This window comes from Rhinolophus sinicus, linkage group LG03, assembly GCF_036562045.2.
Source record: "Rhinolophus sinicus isolate RSC01 linkage group LG03, ASM3656204v1, whole genome shotgun sequence".
Taxonomy (NCBI): Eukaryota; Metazoa; Chordata; class Mammalia; order Chiroptera; family Rhinolophidae; genus Rhinolophus; species Rhinolophus sinicus.
Genome location: NC_133753.1, coordinates 150,901,462 through 150,920,737, shown reverse-complemented (window position 1 = coordinate 150,920,737; position 19,276 = coordinate 150,901,462). Strand labels below are relative to the sequence as shown.

The 19,276-nt window shown below is 37.4% G+C and overlaps 1 protein-coding gene across 2 annotated transcripts in view; it reads left to right on the top strand.

The window, feature by feature from the left end:
• IQGAP2 (IQ motif containing GTPase activating protein 2) overlaps positions 1–19,276 on the top strand; it is a 267,396-nt gene that overhangs the window by 136,870 nt on the left and 111,250 nt on the right. For both annotated transcript variants that reach the window (XM_074328812.1, XM_019728145.2), the window contains exons 4-5: positions 5,713–5,790; positions 9,084–9,160. In XM_074328812.1, coding sequence (XP_074184913.1) covers positions 5,713–5,790; positions 9,084–9,160 — 155 coding nt within the window. The remainder of the gene's footprint in view (positions 1–5,712; positions 5,791–9,083; positions 9,161–19,276) is intronic.

Below are 19,276 nucleotides of genomic sequence, written 5' to 3'. Positions count from 1 at the left end.
ATGGGATGGAGACAGGGAAAGTATTTCCAATCTCTTGTTACAGAATAAGATATCTGTGGAGCCTAGGCAGGTGAGTCATCCTAAGTTAAACAGTGTGAGAGAGGGAAGTGCTGCGTTTTGCCATCCCCCGTCCCATCAGGCCCCTGGAAGATGGGTGCCTAGAAGAAAAGATGCTAGGAGAGGGGTGGAAAGAAAGGAAGTAGCAGAAGGGAGGGGGTTGATGCCAGCTGTGATGTGGGAGAAAACATGGGACAAATGGAAACTACCCCTCTGTTAAATCACTGGAGAAAAGAGACTTTTCTTTTATTCCTTTTATTAAACCCCTCAAAGTGCTTCATGTCCTTGAATGGGAATTTTTAGTGATTGGCCATGTAGTCATAGAGTTTTATTTTAAGGCCATTTCGTTTATTTTACAAAAAACGAAAGGAGACAAATTATTAGTGAACAGAAGACTTAATTAACTTCCCGTTCTTGAGTTCTTCAGGGTTAAAGCCCATCATGTGGTCCTTTTCAAGGAATACTAAATCATGAGACTGTGGCCAACATGTCAAAACCCAAGGGTACGCTCACTAACCCAGGCCCAGCCCTTGATGTGCCATCTGGAAACCATGAGTTCAGTGAGCATGGGCTCTCACGGCAGGCTCTGCCTAGACTGCAGCCATAAAATATGACCTGCCTGTTAGTCAGTGTGTCCCCAGGCATGAGCTCTGTGTCCGAGCTCTGAAGTCCTCAGTGTGGGCACAGACGGCTTTGAGTGAAGCAGTCGGGAGCTTTCATGCTGCCCTACCCGTTGCCAGCTTATATGCAACCCTGGCCCTCTTTAAATTAGGGCTAGAAAGATGACCTAGGTCTTAGAGTTAAAGCTTCCAATGATGAGTATTCTTTCCCGATCATTCCATACCCCCCCACTCCAGATCTGAGTTACGTGACCATGCCAAGTTTGCAGTGGCACCTGACACTGTCCCTCTTGGATACACCATGCTATACTGTAATCATTGTCTTGTCATGAAGGCAACGACCATGTGTGTTTTCTCTGCCACATCTTCAGTGAATGGTGCAGAGTCCGGTGCTAGTTAAATAGCTGTTGGGTGAAGAAATGAATGACAGTAGTTTCAAGTAAGCCAAAGGACTCCGTTAACTTTCTTGCCTTCTATGCTTTACTCGATGCCTATTTAAGGTGCTTCAGATTCGACACTCTTCCTTTAAGTGTGATGTTCACACCTCCTGCAGAACCACCTGATGGATGTGTATAAAAATATGGACTCCTGGACCCCAACCCAAGCTACTGAGTCAGGCAGACTCTCTTGGCCAGGGACCCAAGCAGCTGCACTCATAGTAATCATTGCACTGCTCTAATGGTAGATAAACATGAATATAAAAAAATTGTTAATAAAGTTATAGGGAAAGAAGATAAAGTTATACTATGATAGAAATACATAGACGGTAGAACTCATCCATCTATACAATACTTATGAACACCTACTGTGTGCCAGGCACTGTCCCAGGCACTCAAGGCAGAGTAGTGAGCAAGGCAGACATGGCTTCACGGTGCTTACAGTTGGAGAGGTAGACAGTGACTAAATATAGGGTTGTGAATTGTGATAAGTATATGAAGGAAGAACTTGACGGATAGCAATGGACAGAAGATGTGCTTCCTGAGACACATTTACTCATAGTCTGGAAAAATGAGAAGAAAATCATCCATGGGTAGAGTTAAGGGTGGGAGTGGAGAGATAGTCAAGAGAGAGGGGACCCATTTATGAGAGACTCCTCAAGGACAAATAGAGCTTGGCCAAACTGAGTGACTACAAGGCTTCCATGAGGGACTGTGATGAGAAATGAGACCAGGAGGGAAGCAGAGACAGATCACAGAGTCACACATGGAGGATCTGTGATTTCTTCCTAAGTATGGAGTCAGCTGTGGGAGGAAGCCTTTGAAATGTTAAACAGAGGCATCATGGTGCAGTATGTGCTTAAAAAATCAGTCTGCTGCTTATGTGAAAAATAAATCAGAGGGAGGATGAGGGTGGAGGCAGAGTGTAGTGAGGGGATTATTCAGTCCAGGTGACAGTAGCCTGCATAGACAAGAAGTAAATGGATTCAAGAGGGAAAACAAAGGGTGAATCCTGGAAAGAGATTGGAAGTGGATGGAGGGAGGTGAAGAGAAGACAGCTGAGTGGACAGTGGGAGACAACCAAGGAGAGAGTGGTCAGTTCCAAAGGGGATAGGGTGGTGAAGAAGCCAGGAAGGTGTCTGGGATAGAGGCTTGAAAGATGAGTCAGTGTTCCCAAGCTGACTACTGGGATGGACAAGGGAAAGAAGAGGAGGAAGGAAGGCATTCCTTGGAGAGGACTCAGCCTGACAAGGTTCAAAGTCAAACATAGTGTTGTTCCAGACCCTGCATTGATCATTATAGACTTACAATAAGTGGTGAAAATTTTGGTGAGCCTTAGATAGGGAAAGCATATACATAGTGGTTAGTAGTGTGAGCTGTGAATCAAAACATTTGAGTCCGGCCTCACCACTAAGTTGGCCTCTGTGAGCCTCAGTTTCCTCACCTGTAAAGTGTGAATAATAGTAGTTATCAGTCTTTGTAATGATACTGTGATTGTCTGTGCACAGCACTTGGCACAGCGCCTGATAGAAATAAGCACACCGTGAACATTTGGGGGGGTGGTTCGGAGGCTCTGCAAATTGAACAGAATATTTGGACTTGGAGTCAGAGGTCTGGCAAGCTAGTCTTGACCCTGAGTTTAACAAGTTAGGTCAACCTGAATGTGTCTTAAATGCTTGGACCCTCAGTTTCCTTATCTATTAAATAAGCAAATGTAAGAAGCTACTATGTAAGAAGCTACCATCCAAAGAAGACTTACATAATTCCTCATCTACTCAATTTAAGCAAGAATAACCTTGTTTGCTGGTGTCGTAATAGCTCAGCAGTGGAAAATCAGCATATACTTTCTAGTTCAATACCTGGAAGAAATCAGGTAGATGGACAGTAATAACCCTTGGCTAAGTCTGATTATAGACATGCCACTTTGTCTAGTATTAATATATGGGATTGGTGAAAAAAATGGACAAGCTAAAAATGGTTATAATGGACGATCTTGAACCAGTTTAGAAGACCATTTTTATTCTAATTGAAGCAAGTCTAGTAGATTAAAGATGTTAAGTTAATGCAGTTCTCCCATTGAGGTCAGTGTTCCTCAGGTGTTTAAAATGGATAAAGGAAACTATCTAACCACTATGCTGTATACCTGAAGCTAATATAATATTGAATGTCAACTGTAATTAGAAATTTTTAGTTAAAAAAATATAAAATAAAACGGATGAAGGAATTGAAATCTGTCATTTCATTTACTGTAGAAATATGACCAAGATAACCCCCCTTTCCATCAGTGCCTCTTGCATGAAGGGGTAAACTTTTTTCTGACCTGAAAGGTAAATAAAAGTTTCAAGCCCAGTATTGTAGCATGGTAATTGTAATAGCTAACAATTATTGCATTCTTGAGTGCACTTTGTGATGAAGTGCTTTACGAATATTTTTATTTAATCTCTGCAACTGAAAGAAGAGATCCTATTCCCATTTTATGGCTGAGGAACCAAGGTTCAGAGAAATTTGTAATTTCCTGAGGTTACTAGCTAATAAGATAACTAAATGGATGAAGTGTCTTTGTTACATGGTTTGGAATTAGTGAACACCCCAGCCAAAGTCCCCCAGAAAACCACCTGGTTCAAACAAAATTAGTTTTATTTAACTCGTAGCAAGAAAAAATACATACCTATGGAGTCATGAGGAGAAGAAAGAAGGGGCTTAGTCGGGATTTGGACTTGTGTTGGCTGATGCTAAGGTATTAGGGAAATAAGGACCCCAGTTACCTTTTGGGTGTTGTCAGAAAGCAGGATCAATTTGGTGTCTTGGTAATTTTTACCTAGGAGGTGAGAAGATTGAATAGGATCATGAATCAAGAAGCAAGTCTTGAAAGTGGGGTTAGTTATTTTGTGGTGCCAAAGGGCCTTTTCTCCGCCTTGACATGATTATGGATTGTTTCCAATTCAAGATCATCTTAGTCCATTATAATCATTTTTAGCTTGTCCATTTTTTTCCACCAATCCTATATATTAATACTAGACTAAGTGGCTTGTCTATAATCAGACTTAGCCAAGGGTTATTATTGTTTCCAAATGGTTTTTCCATGGCCAAAAAGTGACCGTGTCTGAGAATTGTTTGTATTTTGCAGAAGTTGTTTATGCTGAGTCACAAACCCTCAGGCACTATAGCCTGGCTGTTAACTGTCTGGGTCCTAGCTCTCTTTATTCTTCCTTTCTTTTTTTCCTTTCCTTTCATTCTTCTTGTCCCCCTCCCTCTAATTATTTCATAGTAACTAGCTAATTTCTTCCCTCTGAAGAATAATCCACGATCATTAGATCCTCTGTTCTTCTCTGGGGAGTGGTGTGAACACAGGGAAGGTTTTCAGATCTGGAGAGACCTAGTCCTGAATCCCAGATCAGCCACTAATAGGTGTTTGACTTTGGCCAAATCACTTCATCTTTTTGGCCCAAGTTTCCCCATCTCTAAAATATGCTAATGAAAAACACCTTGCAGAGTGTTTTGAAACTTAGAGATAATTTACATAAAGTGACACACACAGTCCAATCTCAATAGTGACCACTATTAAAAAGCCGTAAATATTTGTCAAATGTTAATTTGCTTATTTTATAATTTCTAACAGCAACAAAAATACTTTTTGTTAAATAAACTATTAGATTGTAGGTCACAGAAGATGGGAAAGATGAGGCTTTCTGAATGTGATTTTTGGGCATTAGTGATATGATGATACTTGCTATTGTTACTTTAAAAAAAATAGATAACATTGTGCTATTCATTTTACTAATTAAAAATATGAGAACATTTCAAGCTCTCAATGGTTCATTACCTGATACAACTTCATGAATATAGGCAAGGATGCTGTATTTATAGAATATGCAGAAAAAATGACTAATTAGAACTGTAAAAAAGAATGGAAGATGTAAAAAGACTATTTTTATTATATGGGTATTAAAGGTCTTGTAAAACATTTCCATTGAAGGTTTACTTATTTTACAAGGCCAAGATTAGGGTTAAATTACAGAAGGAATAGATACCAAAATTAGCTCTGTATTGTGGGTGGCTTTTGTTTTCATCTTTGTATTTTTCTACATTTTCAAGATTTTCTACGGTACATTACATTAATGAGCAGAAAAAATGATTTGGCAGAACCAGAAACCAGAAAAAAATCATTTTATTTAGTCTTCTAAAAACCATGTTTGTTTTTCCTGAAATTACTGGTCTTTTTGGCTATGGTTCCCCGAATCTTGACAGTGTGTGTGTGTGTCTGTGTGTGTGTACACGCATGTGCACATATGTCTCATAAAATATCCTTAGGCATATGCTCGACATTAAATGGTCTTTGAGATTCTACTTCAGAGTTACCTTAAATGTATGAATAATGGAAACTGGAATGGTCCTTTATAGATGGTTGGGGTTTTGCTGAGTTAGTGTAATCTACTTTACTGTGTCTTTAGTTGTTTTATATGGACTTTAATAACGCTATTCCAGGAGAAATACAATTGAAAAGCATCCTGATAATGAAAAAAGTTATTGCAAATGACTCACTATTTGTGTGGTTCCTTCTTTCTCCCCCCTCCCACCCCACCCCATCCTCACATTAGAAGTCTGGCCTTCATTTTCGACATACAGATAATACCGTCCAGTGGTTAAGAGCCATGGAGTCTATTGGTCTACCCAAGGTAAGCCTTCAAACACTGGAATCTGATCTAAGAAACCAAAAGGGGGCAGTGTACAAATTCCACGTTACGCGAAATGATTGGGCAGACTGGGTATGTTAATGCAGAAGATTGCCTCATTGCCTCAGGAATGAGAAAAGTGGGGACCCAACAGGAACATAGTAAAAGGCCTATGCAAAGTAATATATGGCAGGTAAAATGTATATAAAGTAGACAAGATCAGAACAAGCTTTCACTGGTAGCTAGTTGATTTAAAATATCACCTCCCATTTTTGTGTTGCTACTTATACTTAAGATTTCAAATCTCATTGTAGCACCATGTGGTATATCATTATAGTTTATTATTATAAATTTATTTTTATAAATTATTATTATAAATCATTCCATCACTTTCAATTTTAAAGGCTAGGGGTTATAGCTCTTACTCCTGAAATAGATCTTGCAAATAAAACTCAGCAAATATTCAGAGCTTGTTAAATTCAAAGAGCAGGCACACTTAAGGTTGTGTGACAGACAGATAAGTAGGGGAAATGAGGAAATAATTACTTTTGATAGAAATTGTAGAGCTATTTCGTAAACTTCTTATTTTGAAATTATAGAGTCAAAGGAAGTTGCAAAAATAGTTCATCAGTGTGTATTCTTCCTTCAACTTTCCCCAATGGTGACATCTCATAACTGTAGTACAATCATAAATTGACATTGGTATATTAATGTTAACTAGACTACAGACTTATTCAATTTTCACCATTTTTATATGCATTCATTTGTGTGTATCTGGGGCAGTTCCATGCAGGTTTATCCCATGAATAGATTTGTGTGACCACCACCGCCATCAAGGTACAGACGTTGCAGAGGAGCGGGCCTTTATATTGCATCCCTTGCTTAGCCCTGTCCCCATGCCACCACTATTCTGTTCTCCATCCCTATAGTTCTGTCATTTGGACAGTGTTATAGAAATGGAATCATGTGATAGGTTACGTTTAGCAATTGACTTTTTTCAGTTAGCATAATGCCCTCAAGATCCATCAGGTTTTTGTATGTATCTATAGTTCGTACCTTCATATTGCTTCGTATGTACAGCTGTGTTAAAGATATGATTTAGGAGCGGTCCAGCTTGAAGGCAGAGGATATGCTACTGACTAATTAAAACATATGCTGTTGTTGTTATTACTAATCCAGGTTTGCAGTTAAAAATACCAGCGACAACAAAAGCAAAACATTCCTTAATGTAAATTATGAATGCCTATTTTTAATGTATTTTTGCTGATATCTGTTTTAGCTCAGCTTATGTTATCTCAAAATACTCAATATTGGTTTATTCTGCCATTTTTAACCCCTTTGCCTCTCCTAAAATGCCCAAAACATTAAATGCTGTTCCCTTCTGGGAACTAGTTGTAGTACCGAATTCATATTTCTAGATTTTGATTTTGCAAGTACTAACTAGGGCTGGTGGTAAACAGATTCATAAATAAATTTCAATAGGATTTTTCTGTATGAGACAACAAACTTTAGATTAGGATAATTTCATTATGTTTGATAGATTTGATTTAAACCTCTTCCAATGACGTGCGTGTTGGGCCAGGTTTCCCTTGATTATGTAAGCCAAACAAGTGATCCATAGAGCAGGTTCTATTTTAACACTGATTTTTATTACGAAGTCATTGATAAATTAGATTGCAGGATGAAAAACCAACAGTGTACTGAATTGATTGATGTATTTGCTATTAATGCCTTCATTTATCCATATTAAGTGCCTCCTCTGTACTCAGCGTCATGCTAGGTGCTGGGAATACAGTGCTGAATAAAATGTTCTGGTGAACTATAAATTGATCCCATTTCCTTGCTAAAAGAAGACACATTCATAATGATTTTCCAGACGAAATATAAATATAAAGGTCTTTTGTTTAAAGAAAAGGGAAGGGACATTTTTAGTCCTCTGCTTATATATAGAACTTTAAACCTAGTCACATTCTTCTGAATTGGGAATCCTCTTCTAATTGACATTTTAATAGCAAATGTGTTAAAGGAAGGTTAGAAAGACTTTTGAAAATTTTTAGGCTACAGACATTTCTTTAAGGGCTCAGTGACTATACCTTTATATCTCAAGAAACTGCTTCTTGTTTTTCTCAGTGTTTTTTTTTTCAATAGCCAACAGAAAATTGGATTTGAGTATCAAATACTACCATGATTTAATTTTTATGTCAAATTTTATAAAATATTTACTGAAAGCAAACAATGCCAATATGCTTATCTTACTCTTAGAAGCTTGGAGCCTAATTATTCATTTTTTGGTGCTTAGGAACAGATAAGTTTGGTACCCCATTCTGAAATCTGTTATTAGGCTTTTATTTTTAAGCTCAAGAATAGTGTAAATGGGTATTAAAAGCCTTACTGTTCAGAACTTTCAGTCTAGTGACTTCATATTTAGCTGTTTAGCCAAAAAAGGTAATCAGGTGCTCAGAAAATGCAGGGATGTTCATTGCAGTGACTTATATAATAGGGAAAAAATTGGGGGCAAATAAATGTTCAACCATAGGAAACTGGTTAAATTATGATTCAAAAATGTGAAAGAATCATGCACCCATTAGAAATAATGTTCTTGTAGAATAATGAAGGGGATAGGACAGTAGTCATGTGCTATTAAGTGTTTTAAACAGGTTTACAATATGTACAATTTTGTTTTTAAACGCACACATACAAAACATTTAAAAAAAATCAGAGACCTAATACAGAAAAAAGACTGGAAGAAAATATACCAAAATGCTAATGGTGACAATCTGGAGGTGGGATTATAAGTATTTCCGTCATACTTTATTTTCCAGATTGTATTCAGTGAAATCTGTTACTTTCAGAAGAAAAAAAAAATCCATGTGTATGTGTGTATGCACGTGTTTACAGAACTGTGTAGCCAAGTTCTTAACAATGTAATGAAAAGCTCTAAGAAGAACACCCTTCTCAAGCCAGCAGTCCAGTGGCCTGTCCCAAGAGTGACTCTGCTACAGAAAGCCTTGTGGAATGAAACCACCACCTAGCTATTCTGTTCTCCATCCTTCTTGGATGTGGTGAACTGGGAACCCCAACCCCTCTCTTGAGTCACTAGGAGGCGCCCCTTGTCAGGCAGAGAGCCAGGTGCACTGATTGGTCCTGTAGAGCAAGATGAAGCAATAACTGAGAGGTTTCTCTACATTTAAATAAACACAGAACAGCAAGAACGATCAAAGTAGAACCATTTGGGAGACTTAAAATAATTGTGAAAAGCAAAACGTAATAAACATATTGTTTCTTTTGTCTTCCAGATATTTTATCCAGAAACAACAGATGTCTATGACCGGAAAAACATACCAAGAATGATTTATTGCATTCACGCACTGAGGTGGGAAAATACAACTCGAAGTCTAGGAAATAAATTTAAATAAAACTACAATTTTAATTTTAAAAGAGGACTTAAATTATTTTAGTAATGCTGAATAACTTTTTATTAGATTAAGCTATTTTGAATTTGCTGGTATAAAATTAAAATAATTGTCACATGAAAACAATACTTGAACTTAAAAAATGTTTTTCTGATTTTTTTTATCTAATTCAAAATAGAAAAACAGAAAATGAATAAAAGACCTATGAGTATGATAAGGAGAAAGTTTAAGTTGAAACTTCAAGGGATCTCATAGTAATGTGCTACAATATTCTTGAGTTATGATCTAATTTACAACTATAGCTAAAATACATCAAATGAATGTATTTTAATGGTCATAATTTTGGTTTTGGTACTCTTAAAATTATCAGTTTGGTTCAATTCTTATCACAGTTTAATAAAATTCAGTATAATTTTTGTTTTATTTGTTCAATAGAACTTTTACCCTAAGGTAAAAGAAAAAGGTAAGGTAAAAAAGAAACTTAGAAGTTGCTTTCAGTTAATCAAAGCAAGATACATTCATTGTTTTCAAGCATTTGTTTGATAACTTAATTTTTGAAAACGTTGAAATTCTGCTAGTTCACAGATCATTTCTTAATGGCCTGGAAGAATGTAATTTTTAGATGGTAACAAAAGTGATTTTTAAAATCCAGTTTGTGGTGGTTGTCTTACATGCACACAGGTAATGGCCGAAAGACTTCATGTCGAATTAAATTTTAAATTTCTTTAAGAACATCTGCCTTGTGTTTATATCACTTGAAGTCATTTTCCTGGCAGAATCTTCTGCCTAGAGGTTTATATTAACTTCTTCCTGGCTCTTTTCCTCTCCAAAGGAAAAGGTTTCTGTAATAATTCACTGCAATTCTGGCCTGCTAGAGAAGAATTTTGATTATGTCATATAATTTGACTTTTCCCCCCGATCAGTACTTATAAGATTTCTTTGGAAGATGACAGTTGCTAGAAATATGGACCAAATATAGGTGCATTTTGTATGATTTCTTTTTATTCTAGTAATTTAGAACAAATGGGGAAAAAAAAGAAAAAACACTTTTATGCCTATCTCCTCGTATGTAGCTAGTGTATCATTATGGCAACAGGTTTTCTAAAAGCTTTTTATACAAAAATGCTTATTTTGAGGAATATTTTCAAATGTGTTGCCCAACATTCTTTGTCAACTATTTTTCAGTTCTTAGAATGATCACTTAACACAATGGTTAATGCTGTATTGGTGACCTGCTAAGCAGCCACCATTAGTTATGTCATTATCATATCCATGCTTCACAGAGCTAATCTCCAAATCTGTAGCATGCTCATGGGATGTCTTGTATAAGCTTAAATTGGTTTCCTGAAGTGGACACCTGGGGCGTTACTGTTAAGCAGCTTATAAAGAAATGGTGTGCTAAGTTCCTTTCTGATGATGTCACTGCTCTTCTACAGAAGTTGTATAGAACTGCACTGAGGTTGACAGTGTAGTCGGCATAGTTTAAACAATGGCCTGAACAGTTTGGTAAACAAAGAAAAGGCAACTTCTTGCTTATCATTGCCACTTGTACACACAATGTTGGTGTGATATTTTCTAGGACTGTTTTTCTCAGTTATTCAGTTACTGATCGTGGAGTCCCCATTACTGTTACTCATCCTGGAATAGATTCCTGTTGAGCCTGTGTCACTTATCAGCTGTGACCTCAAGCAGTATTTACTTAATGAACAGCATCCCCTGGGAGAATCTCTTTCGCTTTTCTCTGTTCTAAACTTAATGTTTGGCTGCTTCTTGATAGGGAATTCAGAAGTCCCAAGTGTATCTAAAGTTTTTTCTATCAAAACTTTTTCCTGCGCTGGTTGGAAATGCAGTCAGTTACTCACAGGAGGCTGATATTCTGCTCTGTTGGGCCAGACACATTTGGAAGCTGGGTTGCAGAGCTCTTTAATAAGTACAGTGGGTTTGCCCTCGCTGCGTTATTAGAAGTGATGCTGGGAATAAACAATTAAGTCTTCAGCCATTATATTCTGGTTTTGGATACAGTAACATTGCTGGTATAGAGCATTGTCGTTACCTGATAGGGAATTAGGCAGGTCAGACATTCTGATTATAGATCAGGACCATGCAGGCAGATGCCTCAGGTACCCAGGCACTTCCTCCTGCCCCAGACTGTGGGCCTGAGTTGATGTATAAAGTTAGCTCTTGGCCGTGCAAACTTGTCTTTTGTTCCCCGTCTTCTTGATTAGGGCTTAACAACCTCATTAACCACCCCCCTCACCTTTTCACTTTCCTTCTGACCCCAGGCTCCTTGCCTCCTGCTCTTGCTCCCTTTGTCAGTTCAGCTAGATGTTCCTTAGCCCAGACACCAGTGAATGTTATTAGCCTAGCAGCCCCAGAGGATAGCCTCAAACTTTGCCTTATGTAGAGATGCTCACCTCAGGAAGAGGTGGCCTCATTCTCTTTTCAAAGAAATGTTTATCTTTTTCTCATTTAAAATAAAAAATAAAATATACTCATTGAGGAAAAAATTGGAAAATTCAGAAAGACTATCAAAGGAAAAGCTAACGTACGCATTATCTCAACACCAAGTGAAAACCACTGTTTCTGACTGGGTATCTTTGGACTTGAAATGTGTATATGGCATGTTTTCCTTTTGTGGCTTCATTTGGAATGTTTCAAAATCTGTGCAATGAAGAGAAACCAGTTCAAGGAGTGAGAGCCTGATTTATTTTTTATTTTTTTACTGTCTGGAAGCCATTTATACAAAAAAAGAGGACTTTTACATGTTGTTTATTGCTCAATATGTTAAACAACTGTTTAAATATTAGTTATAAAATTGAATTCCTTTAAATAATTAAATTTAGTAGAACTGATTTTTTTTGAACACTTCAAATACCTGAAAGTATAGTGAAATGCCCAGATGCATTATTACAAGCTTACCGTACTTAAACCCTTTTCTAAAAGATCTACACTACAGCTTTCACTCATTTCATTATTTATACACTGATTTTGACTCATCTTAGGACTATAATATTTTGTTGCCTACCAGAGTTAACATGATCTTATGGGCACCAGAAACAAAAGAATACCCCTACAAACCTGTCCATTTACAGATCTGGTTTCTGACCAATCAATTGTCGGTCAGAACATGGCGCCAGTTTGAAGAAGAATCTGACAGATCCTGGCTACCAGGCATCAGGCTGAACTTTACTTGTGAAATCAATCAGACCTTTTTTTTACTTTTCAGTATATGGCTTTCAGGTAGGTTCTTATTTATAACCTGGTCCCCACCCCCAGCCCACCCCATCACCCAGAAATGATTTACTGACATGTCTCGTTTGGCCAGTGTTACATAACCCGTTGTCCTGTCATAATGATGTATAGATTTGATCTGTTAACATTATTAAAAGCTTATGTATGCCTTTTGAATATTTTCTTGAAATTAGTTGGGCTTTCTAGAGGTTTCTCCCAGAGGAGATGAGGGATTGACTCTACCTCATACTTTTTGGGCCATTTGGCTGATTTATCATCTCAGATCATGTTTCTGGATCCTCTCTCTCTGCTTGACTATTGAGTGTGACCATCATTGCCAGAGCCTCTTTCCACCTGACTGTTTTTGTCACCACCTATGTTCCTCAGGTCTTATCTTCATACACTTGGTTTTTTAGGTTATTTGGCTTACTCAGTGTTTCAGGTCATTATTCTTTCCTGTAGCATATATGTAGTAGATATAGTATAGAAACCAGTACATATTCTAGACTATAGACAATTACAGAAAAAGCAAAGCACCTGTATTTTGATAATGCTTCCCAACTTGTGAAATCAATACATATAATTATACATGTCTTATTTTCTCTCTCTTTGTATTACAACTTCCTTTTTGCACACTTCATACCACTCTTTTTTTTTTTTTTTTTTTTTTTTTATCATTGTTTTGAACTCCTGGCCTTTCACAGACTTAACCAAGATGAGTTATTTTCTGATGGAGCAGATTGATTCAGTTTGGTCAGTGGGAGCTCTTTCTGGCCAGCTCCTCTGTCCTTGTAACCCTGTCCCTGACATTCTTTAAAATATCCTTGCTTTGTTGTCTTAACAGAATGTTCCAGTCCTGTCCTGATTATTCCTGCTTTATGACATGGAATCAACTACCCTCCAAGGAATCCTTTTAAAGTCATGTGTTCATGTTGATGTTTCTAGTTTAATAGATCAGAGTTCTGGATTCTGCTCTTCATACTGTATAAAGTTTATTTGACCATGAAGTTTCTACTACTTCTCCTGCTGCAGGCTATGGAGGCGCTGTCCCACCCATGTTTTTTCAAATGCAGCGACGATGCCAAAATAGCACACAATTGGGGCTTGCGTTTGTGAAAATGGCTGTGGCAGACCTACTTCTTGTTGGCCAGCTTTTCTGAGTACCCTGTCTCTATGAAGAAGGGCTCCTCTACCAGCTCTCTCAGTCAGGCAGCTGCCTTGATTATCCAGTTGTCCTTGAACCAGTTCCACAAGCGTTAATGCTTAGCTTCCTTTGTCTTATATTCTCTTCCCTTAGGACCCCTTTTCCTATTAAGAAACTGATTGATGCCGTAAGAGTGAAATTTGGTAAATCAATAATGTAATTAGACTTAGGTAGTTTGCAGTTTGACTCACTGCGTATCTCACTATCTAGCCACTTGTCAGTTTGATCCACACTGATATTCAGCTGTTTTCTCTTTGTTGCTCCCCTCACTGATTCACTAAAGAACTCCATTTTGTTCCCTTTCTCAAGACTACCCATACCTCGTTAATCCATTTAATTAACGGAATCCTAACCTGGAAAGGGCAATTTCTTAATTCTCAGGCGCCTAAACACTGGAATACACATAAAGCCCCAGGCCTCGGTGGTCCAGTCCAGTCCAGAGTCCAGAGATAACATTATCTTAAAACAGACCAGACCCCAGGAAGCGAAGTCAGTCCTTGGACCTGCCTGACAGACTCCCCCTTTCCTTTGTTCTTGTGTACCATAAAACCTTCTAACCGGTCTAGGAACGGGGAGATGGCCTTTGGACAGCAGTCTGCCCTCCTCCCAAAATACTGGCATTCGGAATAAACCCGTTTTTCTTTCCACCAACCATGTCTCTCGATTTTTTAAGTGGCAGGTGGGCAGACCTTAGCATGGTATCAATGCCTTGTACCAGATTGATTGCAACTCTGACAGAGAACACGTTTGCGTTTATAAATAAGCTTCCTAGATATAGTTCCTTAACCCAAAGGACAGGCTATAATACTATGTTCTCAGGAGAGATAGCTGAAGATGGCGGTATTTGGGATTAAGGTGAGGAGGGCAGTTGCACCTTCCATATCTTTCAAGTCACTCCTTGTTCAAAATTTTCTTCATACTTTGAACCATCCTCTCTCCTCCTCTTTGTATCCTGGATTAGTATTATGGCTCTGTCTGTCTTACTAAATTCACAGCTCTTTGAGGCTATGAACTACGTCTTCTCACCCAACACAGCACACACGCCATTGAGTCCAACTTGAAGCCTCTGGAGTTTGTATTTTTAACTTTTCCGTTGAATAACTGAACTGGTTATCCGATGATAAGACTGCCTCAGGATTCCTTTGGTTTTTCGCTGAAAATTGGGTATAGAACACTGGATTTTGACATAATACGGCAGTGATGTATGTGACTAAGATGGGAAAATAATTTGGTTCAGTGGATAAAACCATTTCAAACATGGAGTCAGTGAAGGGAAATAGGAAAAGGTTCTTAGTGTTGAAAGTGGGGAAACCACTGAGGTAGGTTATTAATAAGTATATAAGAAGGACACACTTATTTAACAGAGGATAATAGTAATAATAAAAACAAATGTTAATACTTACTGAATTTTTAATTATGTGCCTGGAACTGTTCAAAGTACTTTATAGGTATAATCTCATTTGATCCTCACAACATACCTATGTGGTAAGTACTGTTATTAATCACATTTTATAGCCGGGATAACTGAGGCACAGAGAGGCTGCCCAAGGTCACACAGCTAGTAAATGGCAGAAGTGAGATTGCAAACCAGGCTATGACACCAGAAACTGCACTGTTACTGACTCAGCAAGTGTCCTCAGAAGGGAGACAAGTACATATTTCCTTACTAATAAGAAAATAAAAAAACCAGTGGCAGCAGACTTGAACTTCGGCACAGCTGTTATATTTAGGATGTTTTAAAATGCAGAGTCATGGAACTTAGAACTGAGAGGATCTTGGGAAGTTTCATTTCATACATGTGGGACTGAAAGCTTGGGTTATATGACTTACTCAGAGGCATACATCTAGATATTGCCAGACTTGGGACTAGGATGCAGGGCTTCTAATTCTAGTCCTGTGATCTTTCTGGTCAACCTTGAGGCTTTCATTTACAAACATTCATCTTACATGTCACAGCATAAAATGAACTACACATGATGTGATTCAGAAAGCTGAAATAAATTCAGCTCTTGCCTTTTAAGTTTGCATTTCATTCTTATAGAACCTTTTAATGTATATATAGAAAGTCTAGAGAAAAACCTCATACTTTTTTTTTTACGTTCTTGCTTTTTTGACTTAATGTGATATTATTTATATAAACAAGAGCACGTGGGCCAATGAGACTAAGGTACTTTACGACAACCGCTCTGTTGCTGGCCTCACTCAGCAGCACAAGTGCACTGTATCTTTTGGTGTGGCAAGAGGCTCTCTATTTCACATCAAGTGCTTTCTTATACATGGGAAGCAATGGTGACATTCATTCCACAGCTTTCTTTGGAATGCGCTCAACTTTTTGTATTGGCTGTTAGCACTAAAGGTGCTTAATAACTTCAGTGGTGAAGAGCTACAAGAAATTGGTGTGTTTTTTAAATGGAATGGGCTTTTTTTTTTTTTTAAAGATTAAGACTCTGGATTTCCTATATGCTTCAGATAATGAATGGCTCATTTGAATGTAAATGGAGTAGGTTGCTGTTGCTGATTCTTTACAGCATGGGAATAGTGGATAAGTATAGCTTCCTAGTAAAGCCCCTTTGAGTAATCTGCTTGAAAGCACCTCCCATACAGAGATTTGGTATAAAACTTTTCTAAACTGTGAAAAGCAATCTTTTTAAAACTAATAATTTAAACAACCTTCACATCACAAACAGTGTTGAAAATTGAAGCCAAATAAAATGTATATAGTAACTTTTTTTTTTAATTTTGGTAAAAATATGTGCATGCAAATGAAATTTCTACCTGATCTATACTAGCTTAAGAAAATCAGATTTAAAATAAATTTGAAAGTGAAGATTCTTCCATCCAAAAGTGGTAACTTCTCAGCACCACCTAGTGGTAACTTTTAATTAAACCAGAATATTTGCTTTCTGAGAGATTTATATTAGTATTACAGTGTACAGTGGAGAAATAAAAAGTATAATTGGAAATAGTCCTAATATCTTTAGTACCACAGGGAAAAATTAACACTTTTGTTTAGTAAATTGTTTTAGTTCATATTACAAAAAGAAACCCTATGTTTTGTGGCAGACTAAACACCTTTATTTTAAGGACAGCATGTAGAGAAGAATATTTTTTATATAGTAGATATTCCATAAATAGTAATTAAATGAATGACTGGATAAACAAAGGAGATGTCAAGGTCACAATTATGTCAAGGTCATTGAGCACAGTTGTCTTGCTCCCTTTCCAAAACTGATATGAAATTACTAAAGTATTAGGTTGGTGCAAAAGTAATTGTGGTTTTTGCAATTTTCAGTCTTTTATACCGCAATTACTTTTGCACCAACCTAATAGTAATTTTTTTAAAAAAAATCATTTGCAGTAAGAAAGAATGCCATGCACTGACCAGAAATGTAAACCACTGGCGGACAGCAAACGGACAGGATTGGAAGGACTGAGAAACAAGACAGGAGAAGACCACAGGCCAGAAACCACTGAGACATGCCACAGAGTTGGGAGCTGTCATGGGTCTTGTTCTAAACAAAGAGACAGCTGAAAAAGAAGAGCCTCAAAGCCCGCATAATTGGGCTCAGACCAGCAGAGCCGTCTGATTCTTCCCTAAAGCAGCAAGTGTAGATGCTGAAGGCAAGATAGCATACCAGTACCCAAGATAGCTGATGACCCCAGGAAGGCACAGGGAGACCCAAGTTGAGAAGGCAAGACACTGGACACCCTCCTGACGTGCACCCTATCGTTCCCCATCCCAGTCTCCTTAGGGATTCTTTCTGTCATGGGGACCTGTTATCAACAGTGACAAACAGCAAATCTGAAACCCCAAGATGAGCCCCAAGTCAGGAAATGCTAGACATTTGAGGGAAACCGACACTATGAAAGAGGCATTAGATTTAATAAACAAAACCAACACCCAAGGAACAAATTAAAACATATGCAATTAGTGATTTATTCAATTTATGTATTTAATAAATTTTGAACACTCATGTACAACAGAACCAAAGATAAAACTAAGGAAAATTGGATATAGATTAAATTAGACAAGAAACTAATAAAATGTGTATTTAAATTTTTGGTACATAATATGAAAATAAAAGCTAGGTCATCACAACATTATGTAGGTGGGGAAATAGAAGTGGAAATATATTAAGGATAATAGATGTTCATTAGTTTAGGCTTTGATACAAGAATGTAAGTTTAAAGTATGTTAAAACCTTAGCAGAATATTAATGGAAATCATACATATTATAAATATAACATATTAAATACTTGAAATAATTATACATATAAAATTTGTGTTAGAAGACATTTTATGGGTGTTTCCTACTTAAATTTTACTGTCACATTTTCAATGTTTCTGCCATTGAATTATTTTTATAGTTTTCTTTGTAGATTAGTTCAGGTGTATTTTTTAATTTAATTGTAGAAAGAGAAGCCAAAAATGCAGATCAGGTATTATGAAAGAAATTGAAATGATACAATGGTACATTTTTTATTGTTTATAGATCTATTTTCATTTCTTAAAGTATGGCTTGATTTTGTTTCCTTAGAATTCTTTGCAGCTTTACCATGCCTATCTGTTTAATTCTGTTGAATTTTGTAGTTCTCTTTACTAGAAAGGAATAAGTAGAGAGGTTGGCATTTCATTTGTTCCACATGACATGAGCTCCCTTTTAAGTGGAATATTTTCCCCATGTAATAATGAGTTGAAAAGTGGTTCATAAAACATTATGGTTTTGAAATTGTCAGCATACTAGCTTTGATTAGAATGATTTGTTGGCATGAACCTTTGGTAGTAAAGTCTTTAGGGGCTATGTAAATAGTTTCATATCCCTGATAATCTCTAAAGATCTAGGATTTGAATTACACAATGTATTCTGTCTTTCTAGCTTTGAATTATGAATACATATTTTACATTGAAGAATGTTCAGCGTCTAATATGTTTTCCTCTGTGGATAAGATATGAATATCATGTTGGAATTTAGTACATGGTTAAAATGTAATTTGTCCTTTGTCCTTTGGTTGTGGTTTTGGGGGGAAAGGGAGTGAGAAACCAAAGGATGGTAAATCACCCCAAAATCAATCTTTAAAGTTCAAAAATTCATTAATAGTCTTTTCCTGGAAGAAATGGAAATGGCCAATATGTGCATGAAAAATGTTTACCCTCACAACTAACCAAAGGAAATGGAGATTTAAATAACATTTGTGGCCATCAGTTGGGCAAGGTTTTCATTGATAGTGTCCTGTAGTGATAAGGAGACAAAGAAAATGTCATTCTCATGTATTGGTGGTAGAGTGGGGGCCATGCCCATCAGCCGTTCTTAGGTTCAGCTAAACATTTGGACTCTGACAGCCTCCATAAGCTGCTTTTGGCACCAGTTGCCCAGAAGGATAGACATAGCCAGGAAACCCAGCCTACTGCTAGGACAGCTTCACATATTTGCTCTTCATTGGGGCCTTCATGGCACTCAACATCATTGTCACTCAGCCATCTGGAAGCTGTTCTCTTTACTACCTCAGGTGACACCTTGGGTGCTAAGGAGTGAGACTCATATTGATGGGTGCAAGAGCCTCCCTGGCTTCGAGCCTCAGCCAGTATCCATTGTAACTGCTCCATAGCATGGCTTCCCAGTTCCCTGCGAGGAGTATGCCA